This window comes from Chenopodium album, chromosome 12 (assembly GCF_948465745.1).
Source record: "Chenopodium album chromosome 12, dcCheAlbu1.1, whole genome shotgun sequence".
In the NCBI taxonomy this organism is placed as follows: Eukaryota; Viridiplantae; Streptophyta; class Magnoliopsida; order Caryophyllales; family Amaranthaceae; genus Chenopodium; species Chenopodium album.
Window position 1 is genome coordinate 6,849,399 of NC_137845.1, and position 23,906 is coordinate 6,873,304.

Sequence of the window (23,906 nt, forward strand, 5' to 3'; positions counted from 1 at the left end):
AATACCTCCGTTATCTAAAAATCATTGTTCGACTGTGCAAATGCAACTATATATACTACCAATAATCTTTTTCTATATTTAATTGTTTCAATTATGTTAATAAATAAAGATAAAATCGAAACAAGACAAAAACAAATAATCAAAACTCAACCTTGGTAGTTGGTGTCGTTGTAAAAAAATATCTCAAATACAAAAAAAAATTGCAACGTTCATATATCAACATTCATCTTCAAACTTAATATTAAATAAACTTCACTTGAAATTATTACTTACTTACATCAATCCCACATTTTTCAGAAACATATAAAAGTATTAATTGGTAGGTCATGGGTTATTCGGTCGGTCACGGATTACTCTCACACAGAAAAGGCGCTAACCGATTGAGAAAATTTAGAATAAGTAAACCGTGACTGTCTGAGTAACCCTTAAATAAGTAATTCCGGCAAAAATGCGTTAATCGACTAAGTAACCCCAAAATAATTAATTAAGTAATCTTGTCCGACTAAGTAACCCTTATTTAAGTAACCCCTAAATAAGTAACTAGTCGCGGACTCGCGGCCACACGTTATGGCCAGCCACATTGAAAAAGCACCAAAATTTTATTTAGGCAGGTTGAATAATAATTTATAAATATAAGTAAAAGTGTTAAAAAGTGAGTCTTTTTTTTATTTTTTATCTTGTTTATTGGGTGGTCCTATATTATGGGTAGGTATCCCCACCTTGTTAGGGTATGATGAAATTAAGAGGGGTTTGATCTTAAATTGTATTTTTGTCATTTTCCAACAATATGACACTCGGCCTTGTTAAATTAAATTAATTGTTAAATACAATGATGGTAATGATTTAATGTTCAAATGTTCTTATCAATTTAATACCAACAATGTTCTTCACCAAAACATGTGTATACATATTAATATATTATATAACAAAAAAAAAAAAATTATAATTAAATCGTCCTAAACTCCTAAACAATTACAGGTAGTCCCAAAAAAAACCAAAGATTAAATTGAATCAAAAACAATTTGAAGAATAACCATGAAAAAAGAATACGATATTTGATTGTAATAACCTTCAAATATTCTTAATAGGAATTACACAATATATACTCCCTTCGTTCTTATCATCTTCTCATATTCCGCTTTGCTATGTTCATTTTTTTTTCTTCCCACTTATCATTTATTCCTTTTATATATGGTTAAAAAAAAAATCACTTAAAACACTTATGTCGTCACCACATAGCCTACACAAAACTCTATGTATAAAGAAACGAAGGAAGTACTTAAATGGAATTGTCTAGTTTAATTGTAATAACTTTAAATTTTCTGTATTGGGACTCTACAATAATTAGTTGGGTCCGCCTAATTTGATTGTAATAATAATCTTCAATTACTAGACTTTATAATACTTAATTATTGGGACTGCCTAGTATTTTTTATTGGACTCTGTAATACTTAATTATTGGGACTGCTTAATTTGATTTTAATAACTTTCAAATATTCTATATTAGGACTCTACAATACTTAGACTGTCTAATCTGATTATAATATAAGCTTCAACTATTTTTTTATTAAACTCCATAACACTTAATTAGGATTGCCTAATTTGATTGTAATATCCTTTCTATTTTTTTTTGGACTCTATAATGCTTAATTGGAACTGCCTAATTGATTAAAAAAACCTTCCATTATTTTTTTTATTGAGACTTTATAATACTTGATTGAGATTACCTTAGTTGATTGTAATAACCTTCAAATATTCTTAATCGGGACTACATATCATTCCCTCCATTCTTTTTTTATCTTCTTATATTCCGTTTAGCTATGTTCATTTTTTTTATATACCCTCTTACCCATTATTGTTCTTACATACAATACAGTTTTTTTCATTTTTATCATTGATCTTACGTCACCACATAGCCCACACAAAACTCTATATATGATAATATACCAATGTTTATAAATGCCTTATCTCTCCTAAATAACAAGTAAAAATATATAGAAACACATTTTCAACTTACTACTTCATTTTATATATGAATAGTAAATGGGAATATAAAAAATAATTATTATTATTATTATAATTATAATTATAATAATTACAATAATAAAAAGAACAAAGGGAGTACCTAATTGAGACTACCTAATTTGATTGTAATATATAACTTTCAAATATTCTTTATTGGGACTCTATAATACTTCGTTGGGACTACCTAATTTGATTATAATAACCTTATTAGCTTCAACTATTTTTTTTATTAGACTCTATAATACTTAATTGGGACTACCTTATTTAATTTTGATAACCTTCAAATATTCTTATTATTTTTTTTTTTTTTTGAAAACTCAAATATTCTTATTATTAGGACTCTACAATAATACTTAGTTGGGACTGCCTAATTTAATTTTAATAACCTTCAATTACTTTTTATTGGACTATATAATACTTAATTGGAATTGCCTAGTATATTGTAATAAACTTCAACTACTTTTCATTGGGTATCAATAATACTTTATTGAGACTACCTAATTAAATTGTAACAACATTCAAATATTCTTTATTGTGACTAAACAATACTTTTTAGGACTAACTAACATTGAGACTGTCTAATTAAATTTTAATAATATTGTTCATCCCTTATTGGTCCTTACATCTGACCTTTTTTTTTTTGAAGCACGTCTGACCATTGTTTCATAAGCTAATCAGATCACGATGATTTTTAATTGTAGAAAATTTGATGTTATGTATACATGAACACATCTAGAAAATATATGTAACTAGATTAAACCCTGTGCAATGCACAATTTTCAAATAATTATAATGATAATAAATTTTATCAAAAAAGTATAATTCAGAGTCTGTTCACATTTACCGAACTGAACTGAACTGAACTGAACTGAACTGAACTGAATTGAGCTGAAATGAATATTTTATGAGAGAAGAAAATTAAGAGTTGAACTGAACTGAATTGAACTGATTGGAGCTGAACTGAACTGATTAGAGTTGAACTGAACTGAACTGAAATTAAGTAAATGTGAACAGACCCTCAGTATTAAACTGTATGAAATGTATTTCTTCAAAAAAAAAAAAAAAGTATGAAATATTTTGTTTCAAAAAAAATTATGATATATATGTGAAAGAAAATAATTAAATATGTAAAGAAGTTATAATGGGCAATGTGATAAATAAAGAAGTTTTTTTAGATTTTGTACAAATCAAAAGTCAAAATTTAGATACAAACATAAAAATAAGGTCTTTTTTAGTAAGTTATTTTGGAGGAAAAACTCTTTACGTTATATTGCGAAGTGTCTCTCCAGGTTCGCCTTTAGTATAATGTAATTGATTGATGCATATTAACAATTATTATTAGGCTGTCGCAAACAATTACTAGGTAGTCTCAAACAGAAAAAAGGAAAATAAAAAAACCTATATTATTCTGGAATCATTCCTTATATATATATATATATATATATATATATATATATATATATATATATATCATCGTGTTACACGACATATACTCCGTATCACTTTTTGAGTATCATTTTTGTCGATAAATTAGATTGGTTTATTTATGAAGATTTGATATGATTACAAAATATTCTTCATATCATTCATCTAAAATTGTTGTTATATTTTTTTAACAACATTAATCACTAGATTAAATATTTTTTTAAAACATTTTACTTTGTGTCATTTTTTGCTCGGTACATTGTAAATGTAATAAGAGCAACTCCAATGGTTGTAGCTAGGGACTTGCTAGCAATTTTAAATAATCTCTAACTACTAGCTTGACCATTGGAGTAAAAATATGCAATTAGCTTAGTCTAGCAAATTAGCTTTGCCAAGCTAATTTGCTTGAAAAAAACTTGCCAAATAGAAAATGCTAAAAGTTAATTAGTAATTAAGATAAAAATAATAAATTAATAATTTAAATAATAAGCTAATAGCTAGCCATTGGGGCTCAAACTAGCTACAAAGATAATTAGCTTGAAAACTTATGTGGCATGACAAGCTAATTTGACAATTAGCTTGCCATTGAAGTTGCTCTAACCAATTAACCATACACCTGAAAATAAGCATTAAATTCTTGTCAAAAAAAAAAAAAAAAAAAGCATTAAATGAAAGAAAGAAGAGAAGAAGAAGAAGAAGAAAAAAAAAAAAACTCTTTACTGCGAATGCATGTACGGAGTACTACATTTGATTTGGACCCCATTACCCCAAAACTAATTAGCCATAATAGCCTAATGGCCAATGCGTATTGTATGTACTACATTTGGACGCAAAAACTAATTAGCCTATATGAGTGATATGACTCAACATGGCCCGTGCTCAGCAGCTTTAACACATATGTTTAATGGGGAAAAATATAACATTATTTTATAATAAATTATAAATATATGAGTCAATATATACATATTTGAGAGAATAAATCAGAATAAATCATGGTGAAATAATATCAATTAGTCAATGATATTATTTAGTAATAATATATATCCTTTTATTTTCTAATTTTCTAATTATTTATTAAAATAATTAAATAATATATATATGAAAAGATTTTATCAAATATTGCCTGCCTAAATAACCTCTCTATTTTCAAAAAAAAAGTTTTTTTTTTTTTAAATTTTTTTTTAGTTGTCTTCAACCTAAAATTATGCCCAAAGTTTCAACATTCAACAATGGTGGATGATTACTCACAAATTCATATGATTTATCAAATTTAAATACAAAATCATAAGAGTATTTTCAAAATTATAAGATAAAGAAAAATTTAAATACAAAATCATAAGAGTATTTTCAAAATTATAAGATAAAGATAAATTAGAAAATTAATTCTTAACATTCAACGATAACTTATTAATCTGTAAATCACATGACTAATCATAAGTTAACACAAAACCATAATATATAATAAGTGATTGATATTCTTTAATACAGATAAATTAATTAATTTATTGGTTTCATATATACTTTTCGTAATTATTATGGACAAGTTTTAGATGAAGGATGAAGGTTTAAGGATGAACAATCAATTAGAACGTTTAAGGATGAAGATGAAGGTTGAAGATTTCAATTTTAATGTGAAAGAAGATTTAAGGTTGAAAATGACATGTTTAAAATTTGCTTTTTTTAATTTTATTTTTTATTTTAATAAAAAAATTAATTTCATGCGTGTAAAAAAATTATCTAATAACCAAACAAGCTCTTGATGACTGTGTAGCATAGGTGTTGAATTGGATGGTTAGGATTAAATAAATAAATACCAATAGTTCAGATTTAGTCTCTTATTGTAGTCGTTCGTAGTCGACGACTATACTAGAATTTTTACGATCAACTTCGGGTGAATGTTTTAGAAGTCGCTCTATATGATCTATATATACAATGATTGTGTATATATGTATGTATGAGATATTTTCAGATACATGAAAGTAAAAATTTTATTATACCAATTTGGTGTTTTTTGTTTCATAAAAATTACAGCGGGTTGACCAAAGAATTCACATTTTTACTCACACTGCTGTAATTTTTTTTTGAAACGAAGGAAGTATGTACATACTCCTTATAATTTAATTCAAATTTTTATGTCAATTAAAAAAAATTAATTCAAAATTTGAACTATATTCATCTTTTATGTCATTTTTATCTAATTTAATGAAAATTTTCTTAGAATCTAATTTGACAACAAGCAGCCCAAAGAAGATACGATTGTTTTATTTGGTCATTTTAGTGGACTTTTTATAACATGATAGAATTGACATTGAATTGATCTATTTAGCCAGTCACATCGATCATCAAATCAAAAATTAAGTTTGGAATCACTCAACTTAATCATCGTACTCATTATCCTACTTGCATCTTGGCTAGAATTGATGTCATGGTGAAATGAGATTCAATTTCCTAAGAATTGTCCAATTAATCGAAGCTTAAACAAGTTGATGTCTTGGTTTACGTCAATAACTTGATGATCATGTAATTAAGTCATAAAAAAAGTATCCAGTATCAATGGATTTTAAGTCACCTTGCCGTTCTCTAGTAAATTAAAATCTTTATTTCTACTGTAACAATTATTCTAGTCATTTATGACAAATTGACAATAATAGCTACATACCATTATTATGAAGGTGCTACTCCTCAATATTATTGTATGTAGGTTCAAGTAAAAGAGTCAATAGGCACACGTGATATATAGAAATTTTTAAGAACACTTTTTAAATAGATAAAAGTATAAATAGTGACTGGATGTCTATTGCCTATCACCGTTTTGCTGCAATAAAAAATAAACTAAGGAGTAATAAATTAAATTATTTATTAAGTCATCTAAAATAAATTATCAAAAAAGAAAAATAAATAAAAATAAAAGATTATGAGCTAAAGGCATTCTCAAAAAACGATGATTTGATGAATGTTGATGTTGTTTTGAATTGAATGAGGATGTCATTAATGAAAATAATTAATGAACAGTAAGTCAGGATGGCCGAGTGGTCTAAGGCGCCAGACTCAAGTTCTGGTCCTCTAATGAGGGCGTGGGTTCAAATCCCACTTCTAACATTTTCGACAATCTTTTTTTTTTTAACGTTGCATTAAACCTATTTCGTTTATTTAACTTTAAGAGAGACTGATCACGAGTGGTTGCCAAATAATTTAATGTGTGTTGTAAGGTGTCACCCGCTGCTTGCGACGAGGCTGACATCGCCGAGAGTGCAACTACGAAGAGTGGCACCTTATATGGTACACTCCTATACTCCGAGTTATGTTCATTTTGTGGACTTCTTATACCATGCTAAAATTGAAATTGAATTAATCAATTTAATTAGCTGGCAAGTAATAATGAAAATCAAATTATCAAAATGACAAAATATAATAAGTTTGGAATCAATCAACTTATTGTACTTATTCTACTCTCAGCTTAGAATTGATCTCATGGAGAAATAATGTTAATTTGCTAAAAAAAAAAAAAGAGAACGATGTACTCCATTTATCTCAATATCTCACAAGTCATAACTAATAACAAGTCGACATGTTTGAATAATAGTGATTGTCCGACAAAAGCTAGAAAAAAAGGAAGGTTTTACAAAAAAATTACTCGATACGTTAGATAACTTGTCGTCACTGCTTTACCCTTCGTTATAGCGCGTGCTATGGCTATGCTGCTAGGGTGGTCTGTATTCGTCACCGTCGTTGTTGTGCTTAGGGCTCCTATTTATGATGAACCTGCTTTACTTGGTGCTCAACAACGACCTGCTGTTTAATATTTTTCTTGCTGCTCTATTTATAAATTGACACAAATGTTTTTATGCACCAGCACATATTATGTGCCTTGTATGTATGACCTGAATGGCCAAGTCAATTTTAACCTTTCACAGTGCCCTTGTATGTATGACCTGGTTAGCCAAGTCAATTTAAATCTTTCCCAAGCTATGAGATTTGGTTAATTTGTCCCATGTATATACTACGGCGATACATGCAATGTCTTTGTGAAAAATAAAAGACATTATTTAATGTTGTTTTTAACAATGTTCTGAACCTATACACTATAGTATTGTGATTATGATCATGCATTTGGTTGGTCATATTTGATATGACCAAATGATTGGTTGTCATATTTGATATGACCAAATAAAACAATTATAGGCAATTGGCCGGATATTAGATAAATTCGTATATCTATTTCATTACATTTTTTTAAAAAAATGTTTTGTTACAATGTTGCATAAAAAGAATAGGAATCTAATGTCACTCATCCGTTTTTTAGTCTTTAGTTCATCTCTTTACCTCTGACGAATCTAATTCATCGATACTCATTCCATTTTTGTACATGATATATATTAAATAAGCAAAATAAAATGAATTCAATTAGGATAAAGTTTTCTTCAAAAATTCTGAAACATATATTGAAAAGGTTATGCAAATATAGCCAAACCACTTACATAATAGTTTGACCAAATTTAATTTAGGCAATCAAAATTTCAAATGTACAAGTCTTCTAATTTATACTCGTAATAATATAGTCTAACATGGTATACTCAAGGTAGGCTCAAGCAGTTCATGATTGACAATGACAACATTAGTGAAGCGGACCAAAAGTATTTGTATACATACACTACAATGCACTTCCTAAACATCGGAAAATTTCTAATGCATCTCTGAGATTATACACTATCTCCCTTAAAAAAAACAATCTCATTTCAAACATTCAACAATGACACCGTTAACACCAGAGACATCGAGTGACAATTCCAACGGTGACTATCGGCGATAAAACAACGTCTATCAGTATATCCATCATGGCAGGAATTTTGGGACAGGCATTCATTCTCTCTTCCAGCCTCTCCCCTCGACGCCATAAGTCGGCTGCAACAAAACTTAACTCACTTCCAAGTCAACTACTTACTCATCATTTTCTACAACTTCAACGCAAGCATCATCGTAGGTCCGCTAATGTATATCATAATAGCCACTACTCTAGCGTGCTTCTACTTCTACAAGATGTGCATTCATTCGGACCGTTCTGATATTGATGAGCCCCCTCACTTCATTTTTGTGAGCCCTAAATCCCATAGTATTTTAGTTGTTTTGAATATCATGATATTCACTATTTTACAATTCTGTTATGGGCTTCAATGGATTTATTCGATGTGCTTGCTTGTGATTATGGCCACGGTTGTTTGCTTGCACGGTATGCTTAGAGCTCCCATTTAAGATCAGTATCAAGGTTTGCTTGATGCTCAACCTCAACCTCAACCTCAGGTTGATGTTTAGTGTTTTGGTAAATAGAAATTAAGTCGATGTATTGATTAATTACTTTGTATGATTCAAATTTCAAAGTTTATGTAACAACCAAAAATTAAAGAGGTAAATGTGGTGTACGTGTATAGTGTATTTCATTATTGGTTAATGATAAACATAGCCCTATAAAAACTATGTATAAGAAGCTAAAAAAAGAAAATATTGAGGACAAATTAACATTAATTACATCAATCTGTGTGTGATTTTGTCATAAATTCTCAATTTAATTCCATTTTATGAAGTATATTTAATGTCTAATTAATGTATATATAATAATAATATATGTAGTTGGACCAAATTTAGGCAATCAAAATTTCAAATGTACAACAAGTCATCCAATTAATAATACTTCGTAACCGTCTAACATGGTGTGCTCAAGGCTTAAGAAGCTCATTGTTGACGGCATTAGTCAAGAGAACCCACAGTATAATTGTACATATACAAAACAATACACTTCCTAAACATCAATAAAAAATTTCTAAAGTATATCTGAGATTATACCATCCCTAAAAAAAAGTCTCATTTTCACTCAACAATGTCACCGTCGTCAACACCAGAGGCATCGAGTGACAAAACTAAAGTCGTGGTACCACCAGTTTATCCATCATGGCGGGAATTTCGGGACCTCCATTCATTCGCTCTTCCAGCCTCTCCCCTCGACGCCACAAGTCGGCTTCAACAAAACTTAACTCACTTCCATGTCAACTACTTACACCTCATAAACAACATCACCTTCTTCTACGTAGGCTTCATCACAATCCCAATCGTGTATATCGTATTGGCCGCTGTTTTAGCGTCCTGTTTCTTCTACAAGAGGCGCTTTCATCCAGAAATTTCCAATCTTGAGCGGCCTCACTTCAAAACTTTGAACCCTATATCCTATAGTATTTTACTTGTTGTATATATTGTAATGGCCACTATTTTATCATTGTTTCTTGGGCTTCCATGGATTTATCCGGTGTGCTTGGTTGTGACTTTCGCCACGGTTGTTTGCTTGCACGGTATGCTTAGAGTTCCCATTTATGATCAATATCAAGGTTTACTTGATGCACAACTTCAATCCCAACCTCCTCAGGTTGATGTTTAATGTTTTGGGAAAAAGAAATCAAGTCGGTCCTTGTAAGATGTACGACTATATGTATTGGATATTTTTCGAGCAAGGTTAGTACTTCCAAAATGGTGGTTTGTGCTTGGTTTGATGACTACGGAGTATGATTTGGGTTAGATCATCTGGATGTTTGGGTGTGCTTGTCGTACGAAGTATATGAAGCCGTATTAATTAATTACTCTCAGGTTAATTCAAAGTTGATGTAATAATAACCAAACTAGCGTGTCATCCGAGCGTTGTCCGAGATGTTACTTTGAGTAATTTCCTTTTTTTTTTAATAAATTGTTTGAAGTATTAATTTGGAATGTAATGTTGAATATTGAAGAGAATATAAAGAATATATAATATTTATCTCTTTGTTTTTGAGTTTGGATGCAATTTTGTATTCTACAATTAATTCATTTATATGGAATAATATAGCATAAATTATTAGTAGTTAAGATGGTAAGACATGTGATATTCATTCTATGAGGTTAGGAGTTCACCTTACAAAAATAATATTTAGTAAAAATAAATTCAATTCAATAAAAATAATTTCAGTTCAGTAAAAATCAGTAACTCTAACGTAGAAATATAATAGAGAATTAGTAAAAATAATTTTAGTTTAATAAGGAGAATGGTAATAACATGTATTGTATCATTTTGAAGGTGTATAGTTCGAGTACCATTAATAACTCTTCATTAATACTCATATGTACTTATATTCCACTTGTTGATTATTAAAACTAGTACTTTCTCTGGCTCCTTTTATTTGCACCATGATCTCACTTTATGTGAGAGGTTTATGACTTTATAAGTCATATGATACAAACAAAAAGGGACAGAGGGAGTTGTTATAAGTAACTCAATTTCCGGCTTGATGCATGTTTTCTTCAAAAAATATTTGGAACATGGAAACGGTCATGGACTGCTCTTGACAGCAAGCTAATATAGTCAAACCATATAATTATATACTACGTATATTATGAACAAGTTTGATCAATTAAGAACTTCAAAATTTCAAATGTACTACTAGTACAAGTCAACTAACAAATAAGAATAATCATATTCTAATATGGCTGCTGTTCAACTAGCTCATTGTTGACAAAGCACTAGTCAAGATAAATGACTAGTAGTGTTGCATATATACTACTATGGTACTAGTCTACAAATGTACAAATGCACTTCCTAAATATTAGGAAAGTTGAATTTCTCCTAATGTATCTCTAGAAGAAAGGAAAAAAAGGTCATCACTCCTTATACTATTCTCAACAACAATTTAATATGTCGGCGACACCACAGGCGGAGGCCGGCAACAACTCCGACGTATCATCACCTTGTCCACCATGGCGGGAATTCTGGGACATCCATTCACTCTCTCTTCCAGCCTCTCCCAACGACGCCACAACTCGGCTAAAACAAAACTTAACTCACTTCCTAGCCAACTATTTATACCTATTCCTCGCCATTCCTAGCACTTACATTATGATCATCGACTTCCCACTCCATTTTATCATATTTGTCGCGATCATGTTGTTGTGGAAGTTCATCTTCGATATCAAGTGGCGCTACAATCTCAGCCCTAACCACCTTGTACTGCTCATTATTTTACAATTGTTATCACTCGGTCTTGTGCACCCATGGATTTATCTTGTAATTTTCGCCACGTTAATTTTGTTTGTTTGCTTGCATGGTATACTTAGAGTTCCCGTGTATGATCAATGTCAAGGTTTACTTGATGAACAAAATCAATCTCAACCTCAAGTGGATGTTTAGTGTTTTCTGTTTTGGGAAAGTGATCTGAAATTAATTAAGTTGTTCCATGTATAGTAAGATGTACAATTTTTTGGTGTTTAGAGAGCCACAAGGACGGGGGTGAGAATCGATCCCAGGAACTTCTGAAACCGGAAGAGGAGCTCTAACCACTTAAGCTATCTCACTCTCAAGATGTATAATGATTGTATTAAATGTTTTTGTAACAATTCCAAATTGGTAGTTTGTGTTTGATTAAGATTATTATTTCTATTTTTTTATTGGGTATAGATCATTTGGATGTCTTAATTAATTACAAAGTACAAAGCTAAGCCATATTAATTAATTAGTCTATACTCCGTATTATTTGTTCAATAAGAATGTATTCTTTAAAAAAAAAAATATGGAACTTAGAAACGGTCATGGACTGCGGTTGACAGCAGGCTAATACAGCCAAACCACATTAAATATGTACAAGTTTGATCAAATTATTAGGACTCCAAATGTACAACTAGTAAGAGTCTAGCTACTAGTCTACTACTAATAAGAATAATCATAGTCTAATAGCTGCTCAACTAGGTCATTGTTGACAGAGAATTAGTCAAGAGAATTACTCGTTTTAGGTTATAAATGTATAAATGCACTTCCTAAATATTGGGAAATAATGTTCTATCCGAGAATTCGTTAATCCGATCTACAACCGATCCGAATATTTGGATATCCGATCTAAGTTTTCATTTCGGATCCGATATCCGATCTGAAAAGGCGGATATCAGATGCATATTTGGATATTGATTTTCAAAATTTCGGATATTTATATAATTTTTAAATTGTTCATATAAAACTAAATATGTATTATTAACTTATTATAATATTCTTAATATATTTGGTGATAATTTTTATTGCAAAAAGACTACTAATTTGTTAAAATATATTGTACAGCTTAACGATAAAAAACGGTAAAATTAGTGAAATTTAGAAAGTAATTATAATCAATTATAATGGATACTGTATAAAATTTTTCGACTCAGATTTGGATATTAGTTTATGATATTCGAGTATTCGGATTTGGGTATCGGGTCAACTCCACTTCGGGTCGGGTATGAGACGGGTCGGGTCTACGTTTTCGGGTCACGGGTCGGGTCAGGATTGCCAGCTCTAATATTATTTTGTATCTTTGTCGTTCTAGGTTTCCTAATATGATTAGGGCTAATCTACCATCTCTATAAAAAAAAGAAAAAGAAAAAAAAAATGGTTTTATTTTCTCTCAACAATGTCGCCGTCGTCAACACAAGAGGCATCGATGACAACTCAAATGTCGTGGTAGCACCAGTATATCCATCATGGCGAGAATTTTGGTACATCCATTCATTCTCTCTTCCAGCCTCTCCCTTGGACGCCACAAGTCGGCTGCAACAAAACTTAACTCACTTCCATGCCAACTACTTAAACCTCATTTTCTACATCACCGTCTTCTACTATATCTTCACCGAAACCCCACTGGCGGAAGAAGGGGAGACCTTACTTTCACACGCATGAAAGCGAACGACGCGACGGGGGTAACCAAATATAGCAGCTGTCAGTCCCTTATTTTCCTTAAAAAACTGGAAAAAAGGGACAGTTCGAAACAAGTTTCTCACGCGACAAGGCAACTGAGCGATCGAGGAGTCACTGAATGAAGTCCTCCGTTTTATCATATCTACCGCTATTATTATAGCGTGCTATTTCTTCTACAAGGTGTGCATTCATTCGGACCGTTCTGATCTTGAGCGCCCTTACCTCCAAAATTTGCGCCCTAAATGCTATTGTATTTTACTTGCTGCGTATGTCGTATTTGTCATTATTTCATCATTATGTGTTGTTGGGTTTCAATGGATTTATCCGATGTGCTTGCTTGTGACTTTCGCCACGGTTGTTTGCTTGCACGGTATGCTTAGAGTTCCCATTTATGATCAATATCAAGGTTTACTTGATGCGCAACTTCAATCTCAACCTCAGGTGGATGTTTAGTGTTTTGGGAAATGGAAATTAAGTCACTCCTTTCAAGATATACAATGATTGTATTGGATATTTTCCTAACAATGAACAACCATTGCTAGGTTTTCTTCATTTTTTTTTTTTTTTTTTTGAAAGTTTTCCTTCTCTCTTGGTTTCAATTATATTTTTGTAAGGATATCTATTGGTGTTCTTATACGCGATACGTCTCAAAAACTTTTTAATTGCTTTTAATAAGTAGATCTTGTCCTTTATAATGATTTTCTTGAGCTTATTTTCTTTTTATCTTTGTATTGTATGATAAATATTAAAGATCTAGGGTTTTACAAAGAATCCGGAGGACCATATGAGTATTTTCACTCAAACAATTATGCATTGATTAAATCTACCATGTATTTAGTTTTAAGGTGTTATATACTTGTGTTGGAATTCTTGATGTCTTAGAAATTATATGTAATTGTTGTTTGATTATATTTTATTAATGAAATCTTTTTTTTTTTTTCCAAAAAATAATGGTTATCAACTTGTAACTCTTTTGTTATCAATGTTTTATAATTTCATATTCTCTTAAATTCTCAATCCTTCAAAAAAAAAAAAAAAAAAAATTCTACTCAATTGCACTTTTGATACTCCGTTTCTAAATAACAAACTAACACATCAAAATTTTGAAAGACATGACTTTGAAAGGAAGGAAAAAAAAAAAAAAAAGTTAGGTATTTGGGCTTTGATTGGGCCGAAATTCAAGCATTATTTAATTTATACAGTCATACAAATACATCAACAATAAAATGGGGCTTTGTCAAAAAAAAAAAAAAAAAAAAAAAACCATAAAATGGATTTGTTTATGAGTACGGGTTCTCCATCGTTTATCTATTAGGTTGGTTAGAGATGACGGAAGTTAACTATCAATCCGATAAAAACTCAACCACTGGAGGCATATGGGCAGTGATAAAAATCAATCCCAAAATCTCCTAAAATTGGAAAGAAAACTCTAACCACTTGAACTATCCCTCACTCTCTCATAAAGATCAATTTATTAACTGCAAAAGTTTTTTAAATTCGGGGATTGTAATTGCGGGGTTTGATCTGAATCAGATCCTATTAATCCCAATCCTCAAGTAGCGGTGTGCTACTAAAAACCGCTACTTCAAATAGCGGTTTACTCATTGAAACCGCTACTTGAAGTAGCGCTTTGTATTTACTAATTATTTTTTTAACAAAATCACTTTTCCCCTTACCCTTGTAAAATAATTCAACATAATCATCCAAAAAAAAAAAAAAAAAAATTCCGCTACTTGAAGTAGCGGTTTGTTGCTGGACCAAGAAAAAAATAACCGGTTTATTTTTCTTAGCTGACGTGGACGGTACGATGGGAATTAAAAAAGAGTATATGTGATTTGGGAATTAGATAATTTCCCAACAATATTTAGGGAAAGGGCATTTTTCCTATTCATCGAAGTTACTCTGATATTGATTAAATCTGACAGCTGCACCACTCTCTCTCCTACTTGATTGAAGTGGTTTCTGAGCTTTCTCTCCTGCATTCAAGGAGCTTCTCAGAGTCTCAGGTATGATTATTGTTCCTTTTTATTAATCATCCAAATATTTATTTCACAATTTAGGTTTTAATTTTACCCTTTCGTTAATTTAATTGCTAGTACTAGTATATCAATTTAGAGTTCTTGTTGGTTATGATTTCTGAAGTTATTTTTATGAATCTTCCATTTTATTAACATCCAAATATTTATATTCAACTCGGATTATCAAACAATTGGTTATGATTTCTGAAGTTATAAAAGCTTGCAATAATCGACTTTGTTGTTGCTACATTGGGAAATTCCCTGTTTCTCATGGTGAGAAACGAAATTTGTTTCTTATAGTGGCATTTTCGTGAATAAATCAACAACTTTTTCAATGTTGTGGGCTCCATAGTTAAATAAAGTTGAAAAAGTTGTTGATTTATTCACAAAAATGCCACCATGAGAAACGAATTCATTTCTCATCATGAGAAACTGGGATCCTCTGCTACATTTATGTTGTTACTATTAATTGACAAGAATTTTATGTGATTTTGGGACTCTATTATAATAATTGAGCCAAATTTTGCTGATGTATTGCAATTTTCTAGTCTAATTCCGCCCACGAGCTAAACTGCATTTTCATTAGATTTCATTGACTTTAATGGTTTCGCATCCAAGCATATGAATAATTATTGTTTGGGAGAAGGGTGTGTAGCTTTGGTTTCATCTAAGTATCTTTGGTGTAGATAGAGCTGCAAATGGCATTGATGTAGACGAGGTTTGATTATGATTAAGTGATTAACACCCTCGAGTATTTAACTAAACTAAAGGACATCCACATTTTTTCTTGTGTAAGCAAATGGCTAAGAACTATTAATACATGGTTGGTGTTTTTGTTGGGGGGGGGGGGGGGGGGGGAGGGGTGTTGACTTTGAGTTTTTACAGAAATTTGTATACAAATTGGTTTAGTGACACCATTCACCTCATAGTCATATTTGCAAAGGAGTAGCCTTTACGTGATTTGTGTAACTAAGCGTGTTGTATATGATACACTTGTCTTATTCAAGACCTATGGACACTGCCGTGTTTGTATGTTGGAGAAGTAGCAGGGGTTGAGAACGGCGTATGGGATTTTGAGATATTTAGTAGAGGAGATTCAGAACTTTCTGGACTTTTTATTTTTTCTAGTCCTTTGAAGCTAAAAAGTTCTGTGCAAGTGTTGCTTCTGTGTATTTATACCTGAAACGAGTAGTTGATATTTGTTTAAATTAGTCATTTTACTTGATTCTTCAGGTAGTAGTGGGTTGAGCTAGCACAAGCATGGAGATGGAGGTCCTGGACAATAAGTTCTTAAATGTGGGGCTACTCATTGTGGCAACCCTTGTTGCTGCTAAATTGATATCAACACTCATTATGCCAAAGTCTGGAAAACGCCTTCCTCCTGTGATTAAGGCCTTCCCTCCAGTTATTGGTGGCCTTCTTCGCTTCCTTAAGGGCCCCATTATCATGCTGAGGGAGGAGTACCCAAAGCTTGGAAGTGTATTCACCTTAAATCTGGTCAATAAGAATATTACCTTCTTGATTGGTCCTGAAGTGTCTGCTCATTTCTTCAAGGCACCTGAGACTGATCTCAGTCAGCAGGAGGTCTATCGCTTTAATGTCCCTACTTTTGGACCTGGTGTTGTCTTTGATGTAGACTATTCCATCCGCCAGGAGCAGTTCCGCTTCTTCACTGAGGCTCTTCGAGCCAATAAGCTCAAGAGTTATGTTGATCATATGGTTATGGAAGCTCAGGTCTTGTTCTCTCTGTGTAGTCTATATCGTATTAGCTGAATGAATATTTATTGGTGGAAGATGAAATTTTACTTGTCCTTGGGAAGTTGCATTGTGTCTGATTTAATACATCCTTGCACAATTCAGGTTTTTTTTTTTTTTTTTTTTGGGGTGTGTGTGTGTGGTCTTTGCTGCCATCCTTTAGCAAGGAAATTCATAATCCTCTCCTAATATGTTTGATATTTTGGACTTGTGGTATGATCATCCTTATAAAATTCTAAAATCTTACCTGTTATCCAATATACATGGTGTATTATGAAGCTGAAAATGAGCAGTCATCTAATTTGTTAGTCATTTCTCTGACCTTAACCCTAGTATACTGGTTGTATGCAGATTATTAATTTTTGTTTTAATATGCAGGAATACTTTTCCAATTGGGGAGATTCTGGAGAGGTTGATTTGAAATATGAGCTGGAGCATCTTATTATCTTGACTGCCAGTAGATGTCTCTTGGGTCAGGAGGTCCGTGACAAGCTGTTTGACGATGTGTCTGCTCTATTTCACGATCTTGATAATGGGATGCTACCCATTAGTGTTATGTTTCCATACCTGCCCATCCCGGCTCATCGCTGCCGTGATAGAGCCCGTAAGAAGCTCGCGGAAATTTTTTCACGCATTATAAGCTCCCGTAAATCCTCTAGAAAGTGTGAGAATGACATGTTGCAGTGCTTTATTGAATCAAAGTACAAAGATGGTCGGCCTACTACAGAGGAAGAAGTCACAGGTCTGTTGATTGCTGCACTATTTGCTGGCCAACATACCAGCTCCATTACATCTACGTGGACTGGAGCATATCTTCTTCGTTATAAAGAATTCTTTTCAGCTGTGGTTGAAGAACAGAGAACTGTGATGAAGAAGCATGGAGAAAATGTAGACCATGATGTTTTATCTGAGATGGATGTCTTGCATCGCTGCATCAAGGAAGCACTTAGACTTCATCCTCCGCTGATTATGTTGTTGCGCCAATCACACAGTGATTTCAGTGTGACTACACGAGATGGTATGGAATATGATGTCCCAAAGGGTCACATTGTTGCCACCTCACCAGCATTCGCCAACCATCTCCCACATATATACAAAGATCCAGACAGTTATAATCCTGAGCGTTTTGCCCCTGGAAGGGATGAAGATAAGTTAGCAGGGCAATTCTCATACATCAGTTTTGGAGGGGGCAGGCATGGCTGTCTTGGAGAGCCGTTTGCTTATTTGCAAATAAAGGCAATTTGGAGCCATTTGTTGAGAAATTTTGAATTTGAGCTAATATCTCCATTCCCAGAGATTGACTGGAATGCCATGGTGGTGGGCGTAAAGGGGAAGGTGATGGTTAGATACAAGCGAAGAAAACTTGTGGTTGACTAATTGTGGTATGTAATTGCCTATTTGGTGAAATATCCTTTTAAATTAGTTGATATGTTTTGTGCCACCAATGTCCTGCTTGGTGTTCATGTTCTTGGTAGAGTTAGCATTTTGGTTGTAAAGCTGCACCTTTTTTTAAAACAAAATCTCATGAATACCGAATGTTTTAAATGTAAACTCTTGTGGTTAGCTATCTCTTAATTTTGAAATTAACTAGTCATTACTTGAACTACTTTGTGTGAATTTTAATCTACTCCGTAGAAAATACCTTTTGATCTGCTTCTCCACTTGATCTGAAAATCTGGAATTATGAATTCCAAGTCCAGAAAGTATCTGCATGTTTCTGAATACTCTATTGATGGAATATTTTTCGTTCCAGCATCTGGTTATCGATAAATTAGAATCTGAAACAAGAAACTTGGCAATCCATCCTCATTTTGATTTCTGAAACTCTAGACAGGTTGAAATTCGAAGCACATCAGCAAGCCAGCAACAGCACAACCCAGTAATAGTGAAGAAGCAAACAATTGCAGATCCTCACAAGCTCAGCATACACCTAATAAAATTATTTATTTGGGCCACAGGTAATCAACTCTTTGAATGTGTCATATCTTGAATATTGAAATGAAAGCAGCACTGACATAGTCAAAAGAGTTCAGTATATAAGTACACCAAATGGAGTACGACTTTTCATCCTCACCAAATCCAGCCCAGCACCCTTCATTGATCCTGCCTCCGGAATCCGAGTTCTTAATGACGCCTTTGTCGCAAGCAGCCAACGATAACTCTGTTGTCTCACCAGCTAAAATAGCATCATGGCTGGAATTCTTTGACATCCACGCATTCTCCCTTCCTATTTCTCTCCACGAAGCCACGACTCGACTAATCCAAAACATAACTCACTTCGATGTCAACTACATAAACTTGGTCTTCCCAATCTTCTACCTCTTTCTAAGCTTCACCCCTCGCCGACTCCCTTTCAATATCTTCTTCTTTTATCTAATGATTACTTACGCATGTGTGTACCTATACGTGACCCCACGTTACCCTCTCCAAGTACGTGTCTTCGGGTGCATAGTCTTCGTCTTCAATATTTGGATCATCATTGGAGTGCTTGTTGGTATGACTGTTCTAGCCTTCGGCATTGGGCATGCCTGGATTAATCTACTTCTTTCTGTTGTAATTTCCATTGTCATTGTTTGCTTGCACGCCTTTCTTAGAGCTCCTACTTATGATGGCTTGCTTGATGCTCTACCTCAACTTGGGCCAGATTTCACTGATGTCTGAACTTTTGGGTTTCTTACTTTAATAAGAACGATGTGAACGATGTGAACTTTTGGGTTTCTTACTTTAATGTTTTTAAGTACTAAGTATATATTTGCGACTACTCAAAAAAAAAAAAAAAAAAGTATATATTTGCGAAAGATTAAGCAAAATAAAATCTTTTAGGATATTGGGCTTTGTTTAATTATTATTTTTTTCATTTAGAAATAGTTAAGTTTGTGAGTTGTGATGTTTCCAATTTCACACTTGTTATTTGTACTTGTACTTTCATTAGTTAAAAAATTTGCTGCAACGTTTCTATTTTTGAGCTTTTTAATTCATGACTTTAAGTCTTCAACCACTAACATTCAAACTAGTGGTGTTAATTTGAGTGTTTGGGGGTGATTTGATTTGATTTTATTTTAAACTTAGAGTCATGCTAAACTAGTATACTAATTCAGTAGTTATTACTCTTGAAGATATAAATGAGTTCCATGAAATTTGATTTCTAAACCTTAAAGATATAGGTCCTGTTTGGTAGCAGCATTTGAGGTAACAATTAGCGTTTTGACTAGTTAAAACACTACTAGAAAAAATTTGAGAGTGTTTGGCAAGGTAGCGGTTCTAGTAGCGGTTAGCGATAGAGGTAGAGTTTAGATAGCTTTTCTCAAACGTTTAAAATAGTAGCGTTTAGAAGTAGCGGGTAGCGTTTGATTTATTTCTATTACTTTTTAATTAATATCTATATGAATTTTGATATATTTTAGTATTACAACCGCTACTTTTGTCAAACTCTCGTACTATTAACCGTTACCTTAACAGCTAACCTCTACCCACTACTAGTTGACAGCTACTCGCTACCTTAACAGCTACCCGCTATTCGACCGCTAAAACTACCCGCTATTGTACTTTTGCCAAACAGGACCATAAGATAAGGAACAACGTCACTACTCCATCACCTCAACCTTACATGGTATTTCAACTTAGGTTATAGAGAGGGTATATAAGTAAATCTTTATATTATACAATTGTATACAATTAGTCGCAACTGCACTCTAGTGCAGCTAGAATAGCTGCACCACTGCCTATAAAATGAACATGTAGTAAAAAATTATGAACACGTAAAAATAAATGAACATTCAGTAATAAAAATGAACACATTAAAAAAATTGAACATTCAGTATTTAAAAAGTGAACATGTTAAAAAAAATGATAATTCAATATTTAAAATAAACATGATAATCACAAAATTGATGGGCCACAACCTTAAAAATGAACATTTAGTGTAAAAATAATTATGAACACGTAAAAAAAATAATGAAAAAAGAACATTTGTTAATAAAAAATGAACATGTCAAAAATAATTATGAACATTAGCATATTAAAAATGAACATTTATCATACAATAATAGAATAGCTAGACCACACCAAATAAAATGAATATTTCATAAAAATATGTGAATATATTAAAAAAATGAACATTTAGTATAAAAAAACGAACACATGAAAAAAAATTATGAACATTTACACTTTGTTTGGATTGAAGGAAGTAGAGGGAAAGGAAGGGAAGAGAAATTGAAGGATAGATAATCTCTCATTTGGATAGCAAATGAGGAAGGAAGAGAATTGGAGGGGAAAGAAATGGAGGAATAGAATAGCAAGAAATTGATCTCTGCAACAATGGAGAGATTTGGAAGGAAAACTCTTCATTTTTCCCTCCCCTCCCTTTCTCCTCCCTCCCCATCTTTTCCTTTCCCCCTAATCTATCCAAACACACTGTTAGTATATTAAAAATGAAGATGATTTTCTTATATTCATATAAATTCAAATTCATTGTATATAATTATTAACGGAAAATAAAGATAAAATGAATCATTAAAATATGTTCAGTTTTTATGTACTAAATGTTCATTTTTAGTACACTAAATGTTCATTTTGTACTAAATGTTCAATTTTAAAGTACACCGTCTTCATTGTTTTTCTTCTAAAAATTATGCACAAATATTAGCAACTCAATCAAAAAACCGAAATCATTATAACAAACAAATTAAAGATGTAACAATTCAATAATTCATCACAAAAACTCATTAATTAAATTAATATTCATAAAATATTCAAAAATTCAGTACTAGATTCATTAAAAAGTCAATTAAAATTCATCAAATTGTGAAATTCACTAATTATAAAATCAGAAAAATCAATTACAATTTTAACCCAAATCTAACCTAATTAAAACTAATTAAAAATCTACAATACAAAAACTAACCTGCATTGATGATCTCTTTTGAATAACAACAAATCCATAATATTGTAGAATACTGAGGAAAAAAAATATGGTGAGGATCGCAACGAAGGTGATGGAGAATGCTACAATAGTGTGAGGAATTGGAGAATATTCAAAATAGGAGGATAAAGAAGTTTACAAATTGAAGGAAAGTGAGGTAAGAAAAAAAATTTACTTATAAGGAAAGAAAAAAGAAAGAAGAGAGAAAATTTAGAATGGAGAAGAAAACAAAGAGATAAAATTAATGGAGGTAAGGAAGAAGAAAGAGAAAGAGGTAAATATAAAGAGGGGAGAAGAAAACAAAGAGAGAATATTAATGGAGGTAAGGAAGAAGAAGAAGAAGAAGAAGAGAGAGAGGGGTAAATATAAAGAAAGGAGAAAAAACGTTTGTTCATTTTTGAAATACTATATGTTCATATATAGGGTTGTTGCAGCTAGCTTAACTACATATGTGTGTAGCTAAGAATTTGTGCAATTGTATATACAACTAGATTCTCGAAATCCAAGTACCCCCACCATAGCTTCTGCCCAAACAAGCATTGTTTTCCCTCCTCTCCTCCTATCTTCAACCGTCCTCGATCCTTAACCCAGCATCATCTCACCCTCTCAGTTATTTAGCTAAAAAACGCAATTCCTTTAATTCTTGATCGGACAAATGAAAACGTGACAAATGATAATTTTTAATTTTCAACCATGAACCATACTCCGTACTAGAAACCCTTCTTTCAAATAAAGACTATTCCAAGTTTTTTTTACGAAAGATATTATCATATTATAGTACGTTTGTACTCTTTTTTTTTTTTTTTTTTTTTTTTTTGGTAAACAAAACTAAACATAGCCGGTCCGCGATCCAGATTCTTCTGAACCCTGTCTCATCCCACATTCCCACCACCTCCTTCCCCAACAATGTCCTCCCAAACTTCCGGCGACTACGCCGCCGCAACAACCACCCAACCATGGCCGTCATTCTTCGACATCCACTCTCTCTCTCTCCCAGTCTCCCTCTCCGACGCCACAACTCGGCTCAACTCAAACCTCGCCCACTTCAAACTCAACTACCTCAACATCTTCCTCATCGTCCTCTTCCTCACTCTCGCTCTTCGCCCTCTCTCTCTCCTCCTCGTCTTCCTCTCCGCCGTTGCCTGGTACTACTTCTTCTTCTCCTCCTCCCGCACTTCTCCGCTCGAAATTCTAGGGTTCGTCGTTGACGATCGTGTCATCGTTGGTGTGCTTTCTGTGATTACGATCATCGCTTTTGTTGTTGCTCATGCTTGGATGAATTTGCTGGTTTCGGTTGTGATTTCAGCGGTGCTTGTTTGTTTGCACGGTGTTCTTAGGGCTCCTGTTGGTGATTCTGATCCTTATGGTGGTCTTCTTGATGCTGAATCTGGTGGTTATAGTGAGTTTTAATTCATTTAGGGCTTTCTGATTGTTAATTTTAGTTTGTAATTGTTGTTGATTTCTGATTGAAACTGGAATTGAATCATATGCTTGATTTATATGAGCATTAGTTTTGTTTGTAGTTGATTGCAATGAAATTGATCGCGTTGTTGCTAATTTGGACAAATTTTGTGTAATTTTTCTGTCAAATTGGTTTAATTGTCAGATTTGAGCTCAAGTAACAGTTATTATTGTGATTGATCATTTATTTTCCTCGAATTGTTCTTTAAGACGATCCTCAAATTGATTCACCAAAGAATTATACAATGTTTTTGTTCAATGGGGATGCATTTGAGTTTATTTTTTTTTTTTTAAAAAAACCAGATGCATTTGAGTTTATAAATTTGGCTCAAATTGCAGTTTGTCTGAATAAAAACCTGTCTTAATTGGGGGCACCATTGCTGATCAACACTTGAAACTAATCGCCACAATACTACTCGATTCTATATTACTCGTATGAGGCTTCGAAAATATCAGTGTAGCAACCAAGCTATGCAGATAATGATACAACTAATTAGGATATGGTCTTGAACCTGTCTGTATCGCCTAGGCGACAAGCACCATTGTGGGCAAGAATCAAATGGTGAAC

General features: G+C 32.5%; 1 protein-coding gene, 1 non-coding gene and 1 pseudogene across 4 annotated transcripts; all 3 read left to right on the forward strand.

Annotated features, from left to right (window-relative positions):
• Positions 1-6,465: 6,465 nt before the first annotated feature.
• TRNAL-CAA (transfer RNA leucine (anticodon CAA)) lies at positions 6,466-6,549 on the forward strand. The gene has a single exon. It is a non-coding gene; the product is annotated as a tRNA-Leu (tRNA).
• Positions 6,550-16,413: 9,864 nt separating this feature from the next.
• LOC145571817 (sterol 14-demethylase-like) lies at positions 16,414-19,644 on the forward strand. 3 transcript variants are annotated; one of them, XM_081630853.1, is made up of 3 exons: positions 16,414-16,935; positions 17,335-18,338; positions 18,710-19,644. In XM_081630853.1, exons 1-2 carry the CDS (start codon positions 16,462-16,464, stop codon positions 18,331-18,333), a joined length of 1,473 nt encoding a protein of 490 aa, XP_081486979.1. In that variant the 5' UTR covers positions 16,414-16,461; the 3' UTR covers positions 18,334-18,338; positions 18,710-19,644. The 3 variants fall into 3 exon arrangements, with proteins under 3 accessions (XP_081486979.1, XP_081486980.1, XP_081486978.1); XM_081630854.1 differs by having other exon boundaries at positions 18,787-19,643; XM_081630852.1 differs by lacking the exon at positions 18,710-19,644 and having other exon boundaries at positions 17,335-18,559.
• Positions 19,645-22,712: 3,068 nt separating this feature from the next.
• LOC145571818 (PRA1 family protein D pseudogene) lies at positions 22,713-23,482 on the forward strand (annotated as a pseudogene).
• Positions 23,483-23,906: the final 424 nt, after the last annotated feature.